At 59.0% G+C, this 17,501-nt stretch overlaps 1 protein-coding gene across 3 annotated transcripts in view; it reads left to right on the top strand.

Moving 5' to 3' along the window:
- The window catches only part of NAT10 (N-acetyltransferase 10), a 28,322-nt gene extending 11,505 nt beyond the window's left edge, over positions 1–16,817 (top strand). For 2 of the 3 annotated variants that reach the window (XM_004708281.2, XM_045290988.1), the window contains exons 10-29: positions 735–828; positions 955–1,053; positions 3,778–3,914; positions 4,444–4,568; positions 4,942–5,092; positions 5,364–5,460; positions 6,305–6,421; positions 7,077–7,178; positions 7,280–7,354; positions 7,869–7,985; positions 9,374–9,507; positions 9,659–9,707; positions 11,185–11,281; positions 11,372–11,482; positions 11,694–11,866; positions 12,300–12,419; positions 12,908–13,006; positions 13,460–13,533; positions 14,292–14,375; positions 16,149–16,817. In XM_004708281.2, the coding sequence (XP_004708338.1) occupies positions 735–828; positions 955–1,053; positions 3,778–3,914; positions 4,444–4,568; positions 4,942–5,092; positions 5,364–5,460; positions 6,305–6,421; positions 7,077–7,178; positions 7,280–7,354; positions 7,869–7,985; positions 9,374–9,507; positions 9,659–9,707; positions 11,185–11,281; positions 11,372–11,482; positions 11,694–11,866; positions 12,300–12,419; positions 12,908–13,006; positions 13,460–13,533; positions 14,292–14,375; positions 16,149–16,260 (2,167 nt within the window). In that variant the 3' untranslated portion in view covers positions 16,261–16,817. Of the gene's footprint in view, positions 1–734; positions 829–954; positions 1,054–3,777; positions 3,915–4,443; positions 4,569–4,941; positions 5,093–5,363; positions 5,461–6,304; positions 6,422–7,076; positions 7,179–7,279; positions 7,355–7,868; positions 7,986–9,373; positions 9,508–9,658; positions 9,708–11,184; positions 11,282–11,371; positions 11,483–11,693; positions 11,867–12,299; positions 12,420–12,907; positions 13,007–13,459; positions 13,534–14,253; positions 14,376–16,148 lie in introns of those variants that run through there. The other variant, XM_045290989.1, reaches the window with a different exon arrangement.
- The last annotated feature ends 684 nt before the right edge of the window (positions 16,818–17,501 follow it).

Raw genomic sequence — 17,501 nt, 5'->3', positions numbered from 1 at the left:
GCTGGGCTTGGTGAGCATAGTTCGTGGCCCGGAGACTGTTCCTGGCCCTGACTGGCCTCAGCTTCCTGGGTGTGCACAGATGTGTATGAACATTTGTGGACACACACGTGAGGGTCATTGTCGTCCCTACCTAAAGTTAACTATCCTTCCGAAAACAAAGAAATACAGTAGGAACGTATACTGTCAGCTTTGCTGGCATTTTAATGCATAGAACATACTTTCGTCTCAGCAGCTGTCTCTGTGCCCTTGGCCCGGGCAGAGCAGAGGGTGTGTGTTTCCAGCTCTGCAGATGTGCTTATCAACCCGCATGCACTCCTCCTCGGTGCTTCCAGAAGCTCTGTGAGCCTTTTGTAGAGGGGGTGAACCTGCGCTCAGGGAACTGCAGCGGCTAACTTAAGGTTCCCTCGCCAAGCCCTGTTGTTGAGCTGGGTGTCCTTGGTCCTGACTGATGATGCTCCAGCAGAGTAGCTTCCTGGGCCTCCCCTCTCCGACTTCACGAAGCAGTCACTTCTGTCACAGGGTGCAGCCTGCCAGCTCTGCAGCCGGTGGGGGTGGGGGTGGGGGGGAGGTGCCTCCTCTGGGGCTTGTGGCTTCTGGCATTTTCTTTGGTTGGGAAGGAAAGCCCCTCAGCAGGAGGCCCTGACTTGATGGCCTGTCAGCAGCTTTCTTTTTTTTTTTTTTTTTCCAGCAGCTTTCTTTTGCAGTGAAAACACTCTTTTTCTTTTGCCCTGTAGGTACTCCAATATCTTTGTCACCTCCCCCAGCCCTGACAACCTCCACACTCTGTTTGAGTTTGTGTTTAAAGGATTCGATGCGCTGCAGTATCAGGTAGGATGAGAGGCTCTGCCCGCACATCTGTGTGGTGGTAACCGGTAGTGCGCCCACCTGCACGCGTGCGCGCATGCTTCCTGTTGCGGCCCGGAGCGCATCACTAGTTTGACTCTCCCCTTTCAGGAACACCTGGATTATGAGATTGTTCAGTCTTTGAACCCCGAGTTCCACAAGGCCGTGATCAGAGTGAACGTGTTCCGCGAGCACAGGCAGACCATCCAGGTGAGCCTCCTGGCACGCCCACTCTGGGCCCAGCCTGCCATGTGGAAACCGCTCTGCGGGGCTGCCCTCAGTGGCTTCCAGGGAGGGTGGCTGCTTCGCTTTCACCCTGCTCCCAATTGTTAGCCTCTGTTGAAGGAAAGCAGTCAAGTGCAAGAAGCAAGCCTGTAGTCTGTGTTAGGCTGTTACCTAGAGAAACAAACCCAGCCACACTCATCGAGGTATAAGAAGCAATTGTCTATGAAGAAGGTGTCCCAGTCCAGTCCAAAGCAAGTCCCTGGGTCCGATGCTCATCCATAAGTCCCTCTTGAGACTCATGTAGCCATATATGGTGACGCAGAATGCAGGAAGGTCCCAGGCTGGTGGGTGCAAAGTCCTGTGGATCCAAGGGCGGTGGGAACATCACTTGGCCCTGGCAGCTCTCAGAGTGGCCCTCGAGCAGGAAGGTGAAGGCAGAGAGTTGCTGGCCTCCAGAGAGCTATGTATCTCAGTCGCACCTCCAAGGGAGGTCATTGCCACCTGATGGATGGGCTAAACTCCCCCACACAAGCGTCCACGGTTGGTGGAAACATGGCAGGGCACTCCGTCAGTGCAGAGTGCTAGCAAACAGGCAGGTGAGGGGCAGAGAGCCGGGAGCTTCCCAGGCTCCCAGCTTTGGGGGTGTCACTCCAAAGGAGGTACGATCAGGGTACGACCTGATGGACAGGTTGGAGTCCACCCCTACATTACCATAAAAGTTCAGGTTGACAATAAAATTCCTTAACTGCTGTCTCTGACAGCAAACAGAGCTGTGAGTGTGCTGATCAGCTTAACGGGGTGGGGGTGGGGGAGCGCCTGGAGTGTTGCGACCTCAGCTCCTGTTTGTTTCGCTAGAACAGTAACTTCATCATTTAAAAGGATCACCTTGCAGAGCAGGCTCTGGTGTCATACGCGGCCCCTTGCCCTCTCCCACCAGCGCTTTCCAGAAAGCTCTGAACCCGAGTGGCCATCCTGTCCCGGTCCCCAGGCTCCACCTGGATTTGTCTGTGGAAGTGGCCTCCATGTGGCAGGCCTGCGGGAGGACTGAGGGCCGGCGCGTACAAGTCTTTGTTGGATGGCTGGTGGGTCAGCCAGGGAAGTGGCCGTCCCTCCTCGAATGTTAACCGTAGATAGACTGTCCTGGAGCCCGAGGTATAGGTAATCTAAGTGTTGCCCTTTACCTTAGAGTCGCCCTGTCCCCCTCTTAGGTCTCCCAGATTCTTTCTGCTTTACATTCCTTCTCGCTTTTGTCTGCTTTCCTCAACTGAAAGGAGAGGAGGGGGCAGGCTCACAGTGAGAGTGCTGAGACCTGCTGAGGCTTAAGAAAGTGCACCAGCCAGAAGGAAGACACTCCCTTGAGATGCACTGGCATGGCCCCTGCTCCTCCTCGAACTTGGGCTCAATGCCCCCTCGTGTGACCTATTGTTGCCAGGCTACAGCCTGAACGGAGTGGAGGGGACCTTACTGTACGAGACTCCACCGAATCCCCACCCCCAGGCATCGCTCTTCTTGCCAGAGAGGGAGGAAACAGGGATATTAGCTTGAAGCAGTGATTCTCAACCTGTGGGTCGTGACTCCTTTGGGGTTCGCCCGATTCATAGCAGTAGCAAAATGACAGTGATGAAGTAGCAACCCAAATAATGTTATGGTTGGGGGTCACCACCACATGAGGAACTGTATGAAAGGGTGGCAGCATGAGGAAGGCTGAGAACCGCTGGCTTACAGTCAGCAGTGCCTCCCCCAGAAGGCTGCTCTCTGCTGCTTTTATCGGGCTTGTCTCGTTTCCCCCTTAAGTATCCGAGCATGGGGGGCCCTTGTGAGGAGTCTGCTGCTCCGAGAGGAGTGGGGCCGCTCCGAGAGGAGTGGGGCCGCTCCGCCCTGGCTCATCAACTTGTAGCAAAACCGTTTTTAAAGACCCTCCCAAGTGAGCGGTTGCCATCGGGCTGAGCTGCCATCACTCAGAGGGATGAACTGCTGCCGCTGCCGCCTTGTCCCACTCTGGGAAAGCTCGCTAGCCGAGTTTTCACGGGCTGGAACAGTCTCAGATGCAGTGGACGGCCCTCTTGTCCCCCTCCCCGCCCCGCTCCCTGGATCTCTGCAGTGGGAGCTGCTCTAGAGACTGGTGTGTTTCCTTCCGGTCCCAGTGCCTGTGCTGTTTCCACGGAAACATGAAACGTCCGCTTTCCTTCAGTGTTTGTGTGCAAGCTCGGGCCAGATTGCAGCCTGTGGTTCTGGGTGGCGGGTCTGTAAGCGCACGAGGAGCAGACTGCACCGGCTTCTCCCTTTCCCCCGTGGCATCATCTGGGGTGTGTCGGTCCTGAGCTCGTCCAGAGTCCCCACTCGGCCCTGGGAAAGTCCGGGCGTCCGCACTGCCTTGTCCTTTCTCCGGATCTGCACCAGCGCCTGGGGGAGGCTGAGAGGGAAAGGAAAGGGAGCAGCCTCTGGGCAGCACCCAGCGGGTGAGGCCTGGAGCACACCTGCCCCTCCTTTCCTAATATGGCCGTGCCCACCCACACCCTTCAGCAGGGGCGCCCGAGGCGCTGTGGGATCCAGGGCCTGCCCCGTGCCACAGAGTTGGTCACACTGCACCCGGACTGACCCTGGAACACGTGGGGGAGGGGAGGAGGAGAGAGTGACGTTAGGGTGGGGACCCGGATGTATAGCTGTGCCCTCTGGGGCCCAAGCTCAGGTCAGCGTCTTCTCCTGCAGTACATCCACCCGGCCGATGCGCTGAAGCTGGGCCAGGCGGAGCTGGTGGTGATCGACGAGGCCGCCGCCATCCCCCTGCCCCTGGTGAAAAGCCTGCTCGGCCCGTACCTCGTCTTCATGGCCTCCACCATCAACGGGTACAGAGCCCTTGGCCCCGAGGGAGGTCAGGCGGCCTGTAAGGAACACAGCCCGGGGGTGGGGGAACAGGCACCTGAGTGCGGTGCGGCAGTAGTTAATGAGCCATGAGAAAGCCGACTTAAAATCACCCCAACACCTGGACTGACTGCCATCCTATGGGTTTCGACTCATACTTACCAGGAACTGGCCTGCTGGGTTCTCAAGGCTCTTTAAGGGGTAGAAAGCCGCCTCTTACTCCCTCAGAGGGGTTGGTGGTTCGGAAGTGCCGGCCTTGCGTTTAGCAGTTCCACGTGTCACTGCTATGCCGCCACAAGAACTTGTGTGGGCAGAAGTCCCTACTTCATGTTTGCTGTGGAAGAATAAGAAGACAGTATCGACAAAAGTCAGGAAGCACAAGGAGAGGCCCGAGCTTGGGGGAGCCGTCCCCAGGAGTGGGGGTGTCAGCAGGATGAGGGAACAGGCTCTCTGCCCGCTCCAGGAGCCTGGGTTTGGGGTCCTGTGGCTGAGTGCCTGTACCTTTGTCCCTAGCTACGAGGGCACTGGCCGGTCACTGTCCCTCAAGCTGATCCAGCAGCTCCGCCAACAGAGCGCCCAGAGCCAGGTCAGCACGACCGCCGAGAACAAGATGACCACCACAGCCAGGCTGGCATCAGGTACCCCAAGTGCTGAGTCGGGCCCTGCTGGTCCCTGCAGTTCCCTTGTGCTGTCTTGCTGGCACCTTGCTGCCCCTGTGCTGCCCAGCCTGCCCACCGCGGGGCACAAAGGCTAAGTCTCCAGAGGGGGGAGTAACGCTCCTTGGAGGAGCCGTACAGTCACAGGGTCCCTGTATGTCCGCATGGACTCGCTGGCAGTGAGTTTGGTTTGGGTTTTTGAGTAAGGCTGTCCCCAGCATGAGACCTCCACACAGCAGGCCGAACCGCTACAGGGCAGCCTGCGATGCTCTTTCAGTTCTTGAGCCGTAGTTACGTGGGAGCGTGCCTGTCTGCTGGGCACCTGTTTAACCGTCGTCGCACGTGTGTATGACAGCTCGGACGCTGCACGAGGTGTCCCTGCAGGAGTCCATCCGGTACGCACCTGGGGACGCGGTGGAGAAGTGGCTCAACGACCTGCTGTGCCTGGACTGTCTCAGCATCACCCGCATCATCTCGGGCTGCCCCCTGCCTGAAGCCTGCGAGCTGTATCCTCTGCTGGGAGGCGGGAGGGGAGGGGCGGGCCGGGAGAGCAGGGAACGAACGGGGTCCAGGCTTCCGTGGTGGGTGCCACTCCGAGAAGAGGGAAGTGCCCCACCTTCCCGGCTCCTCTGTCTCCTCCCTGCCCCAGTGCCCGTGCTATGTTCTGCTTGGGGCACTGGGGTCTTGCAGAAGTCTGCATCTCCTGGTGACCCTTGGAAACACTGTCCTGTGGGGACAACATCTGTCGTCTGTTTGGTTGCTTAACTTGGGACCCAGCTACATTGTCAACAGAGACACCCTCTTTTGCTACCACAAGGCCTCAGAGGTTTTCCTCCAGCGGCTCATGGCCCTCTGTGTGGCCTCTCACTACAAGGTGAGTGTCCTCGGCTTGGGGAGCGAGCACATGCCGTGGCCCGCCACCGCTTTCCTGGTGAGCCCGCCCTTTGTTCCCCACTGGCAGGGGCTCACGTGGCCCTTGTTGCTCAGCCCTGTCCGGGCCGGGCATGCCTGTGAACTGCAGCGAGCAGAAAGCTTTGCCCGAAGAAGCCGCAGTTGGATCTCTTGCTGGTCCACTCAGTCAGTAAAAACCAAACCCATTACTTTGCATTTGAGTTGCTTCATAGGGACACCCTGTCGTGGATTTCCAAGGCTTCAAATCTCTGTAGGAGCAGACAGCCTCACCTCTCATCGGGGAAGTAGCTAGTGGGTTTGAGCCACCGACCTTGCAGTTAGCCAGCCAGTGCGTATCCCACAGGACCACTGTTAAAGAGAACATGTCGTAGCTGTCACCCCAGGGTGCTCCAGGCCCGGAACCTGACTTTGCACCCCACGGTGCTTTTTAGAGGGCCGTGAGTTGACGGCTTAGATCTACAGTTCGTAAAGGGCACGTGGGAGAGGGTGCTCTGGGTGAGTCTGAGCAGTGTTACTGTGAAGAGCCTTTAAGGGGGCTCTGAAGAGTTGGTCTTTGAAGTGGTAACAGCTTTTCCTGAATTGGTGGTCTCTTTTCGGGAAAAGAGTTATGACCCGAGCAGTCTAAGCCCACTAAGTAAGGCGTGCTAGCCATCCGAGCCTCAAGGCGCTGTGCCGAGATGGCACTTGGACAAGTACGGAGAGCCAGGCCCGTGGCGGGACCAGAACGATGCCCTCCTGGGCTCCCACCCAGGTGATGCTACCCCAGCCCTGTGAGTCAGCCAGACAAACTATGTTTGTCCCCCCAGAACTCACCCAACGACCTCCAGATGCTGTCTGATGCGCCCGCCCATCACCTCTTCTGCCTCCTGCCTCCCGTGCCCCCCACCCAGAACGCCTTGCCGGAGGTGCTGGCTGTCATCCAGGTACGGAAGCGGGTCTCCTGGGGTGTTGAGGGGGGACCCACTGATGCAGAGAGCGTTAATGACCCTGTAGCCACGGGGAGGAGGGGGTAAGTGGGAATGTGAGGGTCGGTGAGGGGCCCATGCTGACGGAGCCCTGCGCCTGAGGAGCGTCCAAGGGAAGTTCAGACGGCCACGCTCCGTCCATTGTGCCGCACACTTTGGCCACAGCGTATCATTTGTTGGTTCGTTTTCCGCCCCTTATTACGTGGTTATTATAAAATTAGAAGGTAACCAGTCAGAAATAGTTTTTCAAAGCGCCTAGAATTCTACTTCAAGGTGTAATCGTGCGCGCGCGTGCATGTGCGCGCGCGCGCGCGCGCGTGTGTGATAAATGTGGGATTGTAGTGTTTGGTCACCAGCCTTTCAAAAACAGAACACCAGAGTCCCCATAATGGCCTCCTCCAAAATGTGTAAAGGCTGCCTGTTTCAGTCGCTGCCCCTCTCTTGCCCTTAGTGATGAGTGGTCGGACGCCTGCGGGACCAGGCACGGGCGCCCTTACAGGCTGGGGCCTGAACAGCTGGAGTAAAGGCCCCGCATCAGCAGAATACACACTGCCCAGCCTTGGGAGTCTGTTCTGAGTGGCTTGGGGGCCTACCCTGCCCTGCTCCCCCACAGGTGTGCCTGGAGGGCGAGATTTCCCGCCAGTCCGTCCTAAACAGTTTGTCTCGAGGCAAGAAGGCTTCAGGGGACCTGATCCCGTGGACCGTGTCAGAACAGGTGACAGGGGCCCTCAGCATGTCGGAGTGCCTGAGGGAAGCTGGCCGACTGGGGTGAAAGGAGCCTCAGGGTGCTAAGTTACCCCTGTGTCATCCACACAGTTCCAAGATCCAGACTTCGGGGGTCTCTCTGGTGGAAGGGTTGTCCGCATTGCTGTTCACCCAGATTATCAAGGGGTAAGGCTTCCTGGTGTCTCGGCCCTGCCCCGGCTCTTGGGGGAGGCAGGCAGTGTCTGGCGGAGCACAGAGCACACACGCTCCAGGGAGAATGTGTGTGTAGGGGGTGGGGAGGGGGTGGGTGGTCCAGGCTCATCGGCTCTCCATTGTGAGGGCAGGGGGCTTGCCAGCCAGACCTGCCTCGCATCACTGCCTTCGGGGTGTAGAAAGCCCGCTGAGGTCGGCTGGCTGCAAAGTTGAGTTCCTGGCAGCAGCACCAAAGTGTCCCTCTGTGGAGTGCCGATGTGTGACCCAGAAAGCACAGCCAGCTGTCCCGGCCTGTGGGTGCCGGCAGGCTCTTCTTGACGGGCTGCACAGTGAGAGCTGGGCCACTCCGCTGCCATCGTGAAGGTCTCGGCTTGGACGGCGGTGTGGGGCTTCTCTGGTTCTGGGCGAGTGCAGCGTGATGCAGAGCCATGTAGGGAAGGCCCCACTGAGAGCCCCCTCCCTGTGCTGGCCCCGCCTCTGCTCCTAGATGGGCTACGGCAGCCGAGCGCTGCAGCTGCTGCAGATGTACTATGAAGGCAGGTTCCCGTGCCTGGAGGAGAAGGTCGTGGAGACGTCGCAGGACATCCACACCGTCAGCAGCGAGGTCAGTTGATCTCCTGTGGTTCTCAGGGCGAACTCCCTGGGGCTCCCAGCGCATCAGAAAGACCTGCTCAGGAGCCTGGTGGGAGCAGATTTCCTCCCTCCTGTTTGGGGAGTTTTTCAGAATGCAGCCCCAATCACCGCATCACCAGAGAACTTGTTAAAGTACAAGTTCTTGTCCACACACCCCCCCCACCACACACACACACACACACACACACACACACACACACACACACACACCACACCCTCTGGGGTGAGTCCCAGCACTCTGCGTTCACAGGCCGCCAGGCGAGGAGGCTCACGTGATCTGAGAGCCGATGCTTCACAGTCCAGACCCTTTAATGCGAGCCCAGCTGCGGGAGCTCTGTCCTTGTCCCAAGGGGACCTTTTCCTCGAGCGGAAGGGGCACCAGTAGCTGCCAGTTGGGCACCTGCTCACACTCATGCTCCCTGGGAAGGCTTCCTGGTGGCCCGTGGGCTAAGCGTCAGGCTGCTAACCTCAGGGTCAGCAGTTCAAGCACAAGAGAGAGGGGCGGCGGGGCTGGCTGCTCCCCGGAGAGGTGCAGCGTCGCTGTGAGTTAGAATTGACGACCTGGGGGTGGGTTTGGTCTCTGTTGGGTTCTCCTAGTGTGCCTGTTGGGGAGATGGGGATAAGAACCAGCAAACACAACCTCACTGCCATCGAGTTAGCGCTGGCTCATAGCAACCCTGCAGGACAGGTAGAACTGCCCTTTTACACTGCCACAGCTGTAACTGTACAGCAGTGGAAAGCCCTGTCTTGCTCCCTTGGAGCCGCTGGTGGTTTCAAACCACTGATTTTGTACTTAGCCGCCCAACGAGTACCCACTGTGCACCAGGACTCCTCTGGGAGATAGGAAATGGCTTAAGAGGAGAGGTTTGCCACTTCCCTAGGACACAGATGGATCTGTCGGGACAAACTGTACTGAATGCTAGATCTTCAGAACCCTGCCTTTCTGTCTAAGCTGATGAGCTTTCTGAGCCTCGTGACCATTCTCCCAAGACCCAGGGGCCAAGCAGTGGCGCTCCATGCGTGTTTGGATGCGTGATGGTACTGGTAGTGGCCACTGGACCCACGTTCCCACAGTTGTTGGTGACCTGGGAGAGCCACGGTTTACATCCAGAGTAGAACTGCCTGGTGGGGTCATGCGGCTGTAATCTGGATGGAAGTGGTTCCCCAAGCCTCTCTTCCGAGGGGCCGCTGGGTGGGTCTGCATAGCCGCTGTTCTAGTTTCCTGCTGAGTGCAGGCTGTTGCCACCACCCTGGGGTCCCGCCTCCCGTGCTTAGCAACACAGGAGCAAACCAAGAAACGTCTTGGGCTTTGTGGTGGCAGCCTCTTCTCTCGCTGAGTGGAAGACTCTGCTCTCCCAGGCCGTCAGCTTGTTGGAAGAGGTGTTGACCCCACGAAAGCACCTGCCTCCCTTGCTCCTCAAGATGAGCGAGAGGCCTGCCGAGCACCTGGACTACCTGGGCGTTTCCTACGGCCTCACCCCCCAGCTCCTCAAGTAAGTGCTCGCCGCCCTGGTGTCCCCTGGCACCGTCCCCTCAACCAGAGTTCTGGGGCTCCCTTTCCTGCCGATTGACTCCCTTGCCACCTGTACCTCTCAGTCCCTCCCAGGGACTGCATGGTGATCTTCTCTGCCTGCCTCTCTGCAGGTTCTGGAAACGAGCAGGATTTGTCCCTGTGTACCTGAGGCAGACCCCGGTGAGTGATAATACGTCCGACGAGGGAGGCGTCCGCCCAGCCGACCCTTGTGGTTGGGGCTGCTCTGGCCCTGCAGAGCTCTGGGGGCTCCCTCGGTTGCTGCTCTGACCCTGCAGAGATCTGGGGGCTCCCTCGGTCGCTGCTCTGACCCGGCAGGGCTCCTGTGCCCTTAGCACCCATCCTCCTGGACCCCGAAGGCTGTGCAGCCCTGGAACTTGTTCCTTGGGTCTGGGATCTGGGGCCCTGGGCACATCCTAGAGTCTGTAAAGGAGGCTCCTGAAGGAGGCAGGGAGGGGGTGACATATGGAGAAGAGGCGAGGGAGGGAGGGTGGGAGGAAGAGTTCCTGGCTCCGCAGTTCGAGCGACCCAGCCAGGAGTAGAACGCCCGCAGCCACGGGTGGACGCCATTGCTCTCAGACAGCGGTGTGTGGGGAAAAGACACATGGGAACTGCAGAGTGTGACGGGGCCCTAAGCTTCCGAATGAACCAGCCCTGTGGCCACACTGGGAACAGCATCTCCCAGCAGTGTGTGCGTCATGGGGGGAAGGTCCTGAGGGAGAGTGGCCATTATGGCTAGGGATGGGTGGGCAAGGATGAGTCTTGCCTGCGGGGTAGAGGATGGCAGTGGGCATGAGGAGTGGCAAGGAGACCAGGGGACAGTGGTTCGGGCTGGGCCTGGAAAAGGGAGGAGGGGAGAAGTGGCCAGAGTGCATTAGCCCCTCCTGTGGGTCAAGGGCAGAAGTCCTCCCTGCACATGGAATTAGGTAGGCAGTGTCTCTGCGCGCCCCGGCCTCAGTGCCCCAGTGAGCATGGGCGGGCCCTGCTCTCAAGGGGCTTTGGGGGTGGGGAAGGGAGCTGGGCCTGCGGCCCCCTCCTGGAACTGATTCCCAGTGCAGGGGCTTTTGAGGAGGATTGTACAATCCCAGGATTGTAAATAATATAATCCACATCCGGAGGAAAGAATGGTATTGGAGCTTAACTTGTGAGATGCGGGTTTGCAGAAGGGATGGGAATAACCTGGTGGCCAGAGTGTTGGCGAGAGGATGGTAGAGATTGAAGTGAAAAATCTGACTTTGACAGCTAAAACCCTGTCACATGATCTCCCTCTCGACCCACTTGGAGCTTGACCTGGTTTTTAATTTTAGTTTTTTCCCAAACTGGGGGTTATCTCTTATATTTTGTTGCTAGCTTTCTTAACTCTCTGTTAGGTATTTTACGGTTTGTTTTTTGTATATGAAACCCAGGACAATTGAATCTATAGAGACAGTAACTAGATTAGGGCTCCTGGAGGTATGGCCGGGGAGCTGAGCAGGGGTAATGGGGAGCTGACATCAAGGAATACAATGAATACATGCTTTGAAACGACTGTGGTGGCGACTGTATACCACTTCTTGCTGTGACTAAACTGCTGGCTGGAGTGTGGTTTGGGGAGGGGGTGGGGCTGCTGCTTGGTGCCAACCAGGAGTGTGCGCCGCAGAACGACCTGACCGGAGAGCACTCGTGCATCATGCTGAAGACGCTGTCCCAAGAGGATGAGACGGACCGGGGAGCCTGGCTCTCTGCCTTTTGGAAAGGTGACAGGGAGGGAGGGTGCTGGGGCCGGGCTTGGTCTCCTGACCTCTGGCCCAGACTTCTAACCCAGCGCGCTTCTGTTCTGCCCGCAGATTTCCGCCGGCGGTTCCTGGCCCTGCTCTCCTACCAGTTCAGCACCTTCTCGCCCGCTCTGGCACTGAGCGTCATTCAGAACAGGAACATCGGCACGCCGGCCCAGCCCGGTGAGCGGGCGGGAGGGGTGCCAAGGGCTTGGGCGGTGGCTCCTCCTGCTGGCTCGGTTCCGTCTGGGGTGCGCGGGGTCATTTCGTGACTGGGCCCATCCTTTCAGGTTGGCTGGATGCCCCACGGAGGGCAGTGGTTAGCTGCTGTCTGGAAGCTGTGGGGCATCGCGGTCCTGGGTATCAGGCTGACCTGCTTGTGTTGTGCCAACAGCCCTGAGCCGGGAGGAGCTGGCAGCGCTCTTCCTCCCGTATGACCTGAAGAGACTGGAGATGTACTCGAGGAATATGGTGGACTATCACCTCATCATGGACATGATCCCCACCATCTCCCGGCTCTACTTCCTCAACCAGCTGGGCGACTTGTCCCTGTCGGCAGCCCAGGCGGTAGGCTGCCTAGGCCTCCCGTGGGGCAGGAGCGGGGCCAGAGGGCGTTTCTCATGACCCTGCACTGCGGGCTTCATTCCCACCGGGTCTGCTGGCAGCTAGTGGGTCCCCGTTTTCAGGATGAGGGCCCTGGCACTGGAGTGAATCGTGGGGCTTGTCTGTTGGCGGCAGTGGGAGGGACAGCTGCAGGCTGATGCGGTGTTTCCCCTCTCCACGCTGCCGGGGTTCCTGCTCTGATCCTGCGGCCCAACAGCAGAAACACCCTGGAAGCAGGCCTTTTGTCATACAGGAGGAGGGGGTTTGTGGGAGCAATCACAGGGTGAAAGAGGCACCCACCACCAGCAGGGCCTGTGACTAGAGAACGGGTTCAAAGAGACAGGCCGGCTCGGGCCGTCCTGGCGGCCGCTGCAGCAAGTGCCCCTTCCTCCTGCAGGCTCTTCTGCTGGGCATTGGCCTGCAGCACAAGTCTGTGGACCAGCTGGAAAAGGACATTGATCTGCCTGCCGGCCAGCTGATGGGCCTCTTCAACCGGGTCATCCGCAAAGTGGTGAAGGTAGCTTCTGCTTGAGGGCAGGCAGGGTCTGGGCGGGTTTAAGCAACGTTGCGTCCCGTGCCCCCAATGAATGGGTGTTAAAATACATGCTGAAAACCAGACACACGGGCATTGAGTGGACTCTGACTCGTAGTGACCCTGGAGGGCACAGTAGAACTGTTACAAGAGTGGAAAGCCCGGTCTTTCTCCTGAGGAGTTGCTAGTGGTTTCGAACCTGCTGACCTCTCTCCGTTAGCAACCCAACCCATAACTACTCTGCCACCCGCATACACCTCCCGCTAGACACGGGGCTTCATGAACTGTGTCTGTATGCCCCTGGTCCCTCCCACGTGTGGGAATTTGGTGTGTGGCCAGCAAAGTCCACTGTGGGTGTGTGGAGAATTGCTTTGCGGGTTCAGAACGCGCACTTCCCTCTGAGACGCCAAGTGGCTGGGCACGGAGCGGCTGGGCCTGCCTCCACTCCCTGCTCTCCGCACTGTCCTTTTCAGCGCTTCAGTGACGTGCAGGAAAAGGCCATTGAGCAGCAGATGGTGGCCGTGAAGGATGTGGTCATGGAGCCGACGGTGAAGACCCTGAGGGATGAGCTGGTGAGGGTCACCCTGCCCCAGCCAGCGGGTACCTGCGACCTTGCCCTCGCGTGGGGCAGCTGGGTGGTGTTGGGGGTCTGAGTGAGCACCATGCTGGGATGGCGCCGTGTGTGGACTCACCAAGTGGGGTGGGGCAGGCAGCCTGGCTGCCCCTGCTGCCCGTATCCTGTTCATCCTGCTAGACGCTTCCAAGTGAGTCTTTTCTGCAGAGATTGCTAAAATCAAGATTCGGATGGCGACCAAGGGTAGAGGCACTGTGGAGCAAAGGCCTGGGTGTCCGCTTGTGGGTGCAGTTCCCCTCTCACACACTGGGTTGCCATGAGTTGGAATCCACTTGAGGGCACCCCATTTGGCTGGTGGTGGTTTGGAGGGCCAGTCTGTATCCTTCCCCCTTTTTCCGGTGTTGGTTCGTTGCTCGGTGCTGACCCCCTTGACCCTGTGTCCTGAGCACAGGAGGAGGCCGCAAAGGAATTCCAGGAGAAGCACAAGAAGGACGTGGGGAGGCTGAAGGACATGGACCTTTCCCAGTAAGGCCCTGCCGCTGCCCCTTCCCTGGGCCCAGGGCTCCTCGTGGGGTCTCCCGACCTGAGTTTGAGGCACTTGTCCCAGCACTGTACTTCGGTGCACCCACTTTCAATGGCCGTTTTTAGTATTTGAAGGGATCCCTGGTGGCACCGTGGTGAAAGCACTCAGCCATGTGGTTGACGACGTGGCCGGGTGTTCCCGTAAAGGTGGGCAGCCTGGACACCCCTGGGACGGTGATCCTATAAGACACTGTGTGTGAGAATCTCCAGTGTTGGATTTGGCTCTTTTCTGTTCAGTTTTTGCATGTGGAAGAACGGAACCTACTGCCCCCACCCCACGCCCAATGGTAAAAAAACAGAACCTAGGCCCAGAGCTGCCTTTGTTCAAACCCTGGCCCCAGAGCCCGGCTGGGCCGCTCGGGGTGGCTGTCCTCGCCTGGACGGTTCAGTCTGTATCAGAGAGCCGGTGGGGTGTGAAGCAGGGGCCTGGCGACAAGTGCCTGGGGAGAGGCATCTGGAGGCTGCCGGTGGGTGGTAAATGTGTCCATGCACAGCTGGCCCCTCAGGTACCCCTGTGGGCTGCCTTGGTGACCCTCTGGTCCCTGGGAAGTCTGCTCTGTGACCCAGCCCTTGTGCCCGCCTGTGCCCCTTCTCACTGCTCGGCCAGGCTCTGAGAGCAGGAAGCAGCTGATAAGCACGCTGTGATTGTGGTGTTTCTCTTAGCCAGTCACCTCTCCTGTCCTGTGGGCTCTGCTGTTTAGATACGTGATCCGTGGGGATGACGAAGAGTGGGACCAAGTGTTAAACAGAGCCGGGCAGAATGCTTCCGTCGTCAGCCTGAAAAGGTGAGCCGGGCCTGCCTCCCAGGCTGCTCTGAGGTGGTCGGCAAGCAGCAGGAGGGTGGGGGAAAAGCCACGTGCTTGCTCTGCTGGGGTGGGTGGGCAGGTTCTGGCCTCGACTCTTGACAGCAGGGCCCCCTCTCCACCATCAGGCAGGGCCATCCCTTAGGCGTGGGCAGACCACTCACTGCCTTTCACACACTCCCTGGACATGTGGGCGGGGCTCTGCCCTAGATGGGCTGGGGGCGGTGCCCTGCAGCCACCTGTACTGAGCGTGTGCCCGTTGGCCCTCAGGACAGCTTTAAAGAGAGAGAAAGCAGGGCTCTCAGCACCAGACAGCCAGGATGGAGACCCAGCCCACCCCTGCCATTGGGTCAGTGCCCCCTCGCAGCAAGCCTACATGGAGTTTCTGAGGCGATGTCTCTGTGGGTGGCAGCCGGGGGTATTGAACTGCCACAAGTCTCAAAAGTGGCCTCGGGTTTCTTGTCTTCTTAGCCGTGGTTGAAGAGCCCCAGGCTTTGGTTTGTCAGTTATACAGTCAGTTATACACAGTCAGTGCCAACTCATAGCGGCCCGGCAGGACCGTGCTGAATGCCCTGAACTCGGTGCGGGAGCAGACCTGTGCAGATCACATTCACGTCAGGCCAGTTGAAGGTGGTGGTTGCCTCGGCCCCTGCGTCTGCAGGCAAGCTGCCGTGCCTCCATCACACGGGTGGGCATCGTTCTGACTTCACGACCCCCGGGCCCCTCTCTGAAGACTGTTACTTAATGCTTCTCGCTTGCCCAGAGGTGGACTCGCGGTTCCAAGCGGCTCCCTGGGCCGGAGCCTTAGGCCCCCTAGCTGGCGTGGGCTTGGTGGCAGGGTGTGCTCCCGGCACCAGCAGTTACTGACACGTCCCCTTCAGAGCTTACTGGAAAGAAGCGGTTTTGTGACGTCAGGAGCCCCGCAGACAGACAGTCTCTGCTGTTCTCTCAGTAAGCCACTGTAGTGCCGTGGGAGTTCCGGCGCGGCCGCAGACAGTCCCTGAGGTCGCACAGAGGGCCACTGTCCGAGTCCTGCTTGGTGGTTTGGAGAGTGATCAGTGCAGCACCGGCCATGGCGCGGGAGTGGGGTCTGCAGGGGCCGGGCGCACTCGCCCCAGAGCCTGCCTCCCACCCGTTCTCTTCTTCAGCCGCCAACGAGGCGCCTCAGTTTTCTCTTTCTGAGAGGTTACCTCGTTTATGGACGGGGCCCTTGGCTTGTAGGGACGCTGTCTTCAGAGCAGAATGGGATTGGAGAGAATCTTTGGCCTCTGGGGGAGGAAGGTGACCACCCCCTGGGAGCTTCCTGGGCTGGCCTCCCAAGCAGGACCCCAGTGGCTGGCTGAAGGGTGCCACCTGAACCACTGGTGCTTTGGGCGGCTGTTGCCCTGGGACGGAGGGTGCAGCTGCAGGAAGCCCTGCACACACGCCACCGTCGTCGGGCAGTGGGGATAGTGCGCCGGGGGTAGTGCGTGGGCCCAGGTGGGGAAGGCTTGCAGGGACCGGACCGCTGCCTTGGGGCCCTCCTGAGGTCGTGGGTGAACCCCTCGCTTCAGCCGGAGCTCAGATTCCAGGTGTGGGGAGCTCTTCCGGACGCAGAGCTGGGTGGGAGCAGCACACAGCCCACTGCCCGCCACTGGTCCACGTGTCCTGGTGGAAAGGCTGACTGGCTTTTCCAGACAAAGCAAAGCCGTCTGACGGCGTTTGGACCTACCCGTGCTTCCTGGTCTCTCCCACTCCTGTTTGTTTTTCCTCCAGTGACAAGAAAAGGAAGCTGGAAGCCAAACAAGAACCCAAGCAGTACAAAAAGTTAAAGAAAAACAGAGACACGCTGAACAAGAAAGACCCAAAAGTGAAGCGGAAGAAGTAGCGGGGCTGCACGCACGCACTCGGGCGCCTGGGGAGGAAGCTGTCATGGCAGGCACAGCCCGCCAAACCTCTGAGGACAGGCACAAGTGTCCTGGGGTGGGCAAGCGCAGCTCAAGGCCAAGTCACTTCTGGGGTTCTGCTGAGGACCCTCTGCTTGCACTGCCAAGGGTCGCCTTCCCCTACCATTGGCACCATTCGTTCATGTTCTGCCCTGGGCCTCGACCTGACCCATTCCCACCAGTACAGAAGCCACCACTGTGTCGCTGCTGCGCCTGTCCTGACCGACGCTGACCCCTGGGACAGTAGGGACTCTGCCGTCAGGTCAGGCAGCCGTGGTTCCAGCACAGGATCTGACACTCCTGCAGGCTCCGTGCCTCAGAAAACCCGCGTGTGGCCTGCGCTGCACCCAGAGCCTCTGGGGACTTCATCCACTTGGACAGTAGTGCTGGGAGAAGCCCCTTTGGCTAGCTGGGCTGAGGGGAATAGAGAATCTATTTTAAATACATAATACCCATGAAGGGCCAGCTGTCAGGGGCGCTCATTAAACCCGTAGCAGTAGAGGCTGCTGCTTGCCTTATTTGTTCTAGTGGCACCTTGGCTGCCAGATAGATGTTGATGTTGTCAAGATCAAGGCCAAGGGTGGGCATCGTGGCTGGGGCCGACCAGCCACAGACGTGGTCGGGGAAGGGGCAGCCACTGCGAGAGAGCCGGTGAGGCTGCTGGGAGCCAGCCAGCTTTGTCCACCTTGCCTCTCCCTGGGACGATCTGGTGTCATGTGTCTGATGGGACAGTTTCTAGTCCCGAGATGGGTCCCTACAGGGTGTCCCACTCGGGTCACACAGGCTCTCCCTGCCTCAGCTGTGAGGGACGGTCCTGTCAGCCTTCTGCTTCCACTTCTCCCAGTTTTAGCTGTAAAGTCCCTGTGGGACCGGTCTACCTCAGCCTTTGTGCTCGGACTAAAGGGTGGTTTGAGGTGGACCCACAGGGTCCTTGGCCCTGAGGTACACGTGGAAGGAGGAGGGCCCTCCAAGACGGCCGCAGGAACGTTTGTTCAAGAGGGAGACAGACATCGGCTTTGATCTTTCCTCAGAGGATTCTCCTAGATTGTGGGTCCAACCAAAGTCCCAGTCTCAGATGGCCAGAGCTGGATAGCTTAGCTAGCCCACCATAAACGGGACAGCCGTGTTCTCCGGGGTCCTCATGGAGTCGGCGTCAGCTCCCTGGCAGTGCGATTGTGTGGGG

This window comes from Echinops telfairi, unplaced genomic scaffold (assembly GCF_000313985.2).
Source record: "Echinops telfairi isolate 266 unplaced genomic scaffold, ASM31398v2 ScPeMD7_60;HRSCAF=208, whole genome shotgun sequence".
In the NCBI taxonomy this organism is placed as follows: domain Eukaryota; kingdom Metazoa; phylum Chordata; class Mammalia; order Afrosoricida; family Tenrecidae; genus Echinops; species Echinops telfairi.
Note: the sequence above shows the minus strand (reverse complement) of the source record. Positions and strands in the feature narration are given on the sequence as shown.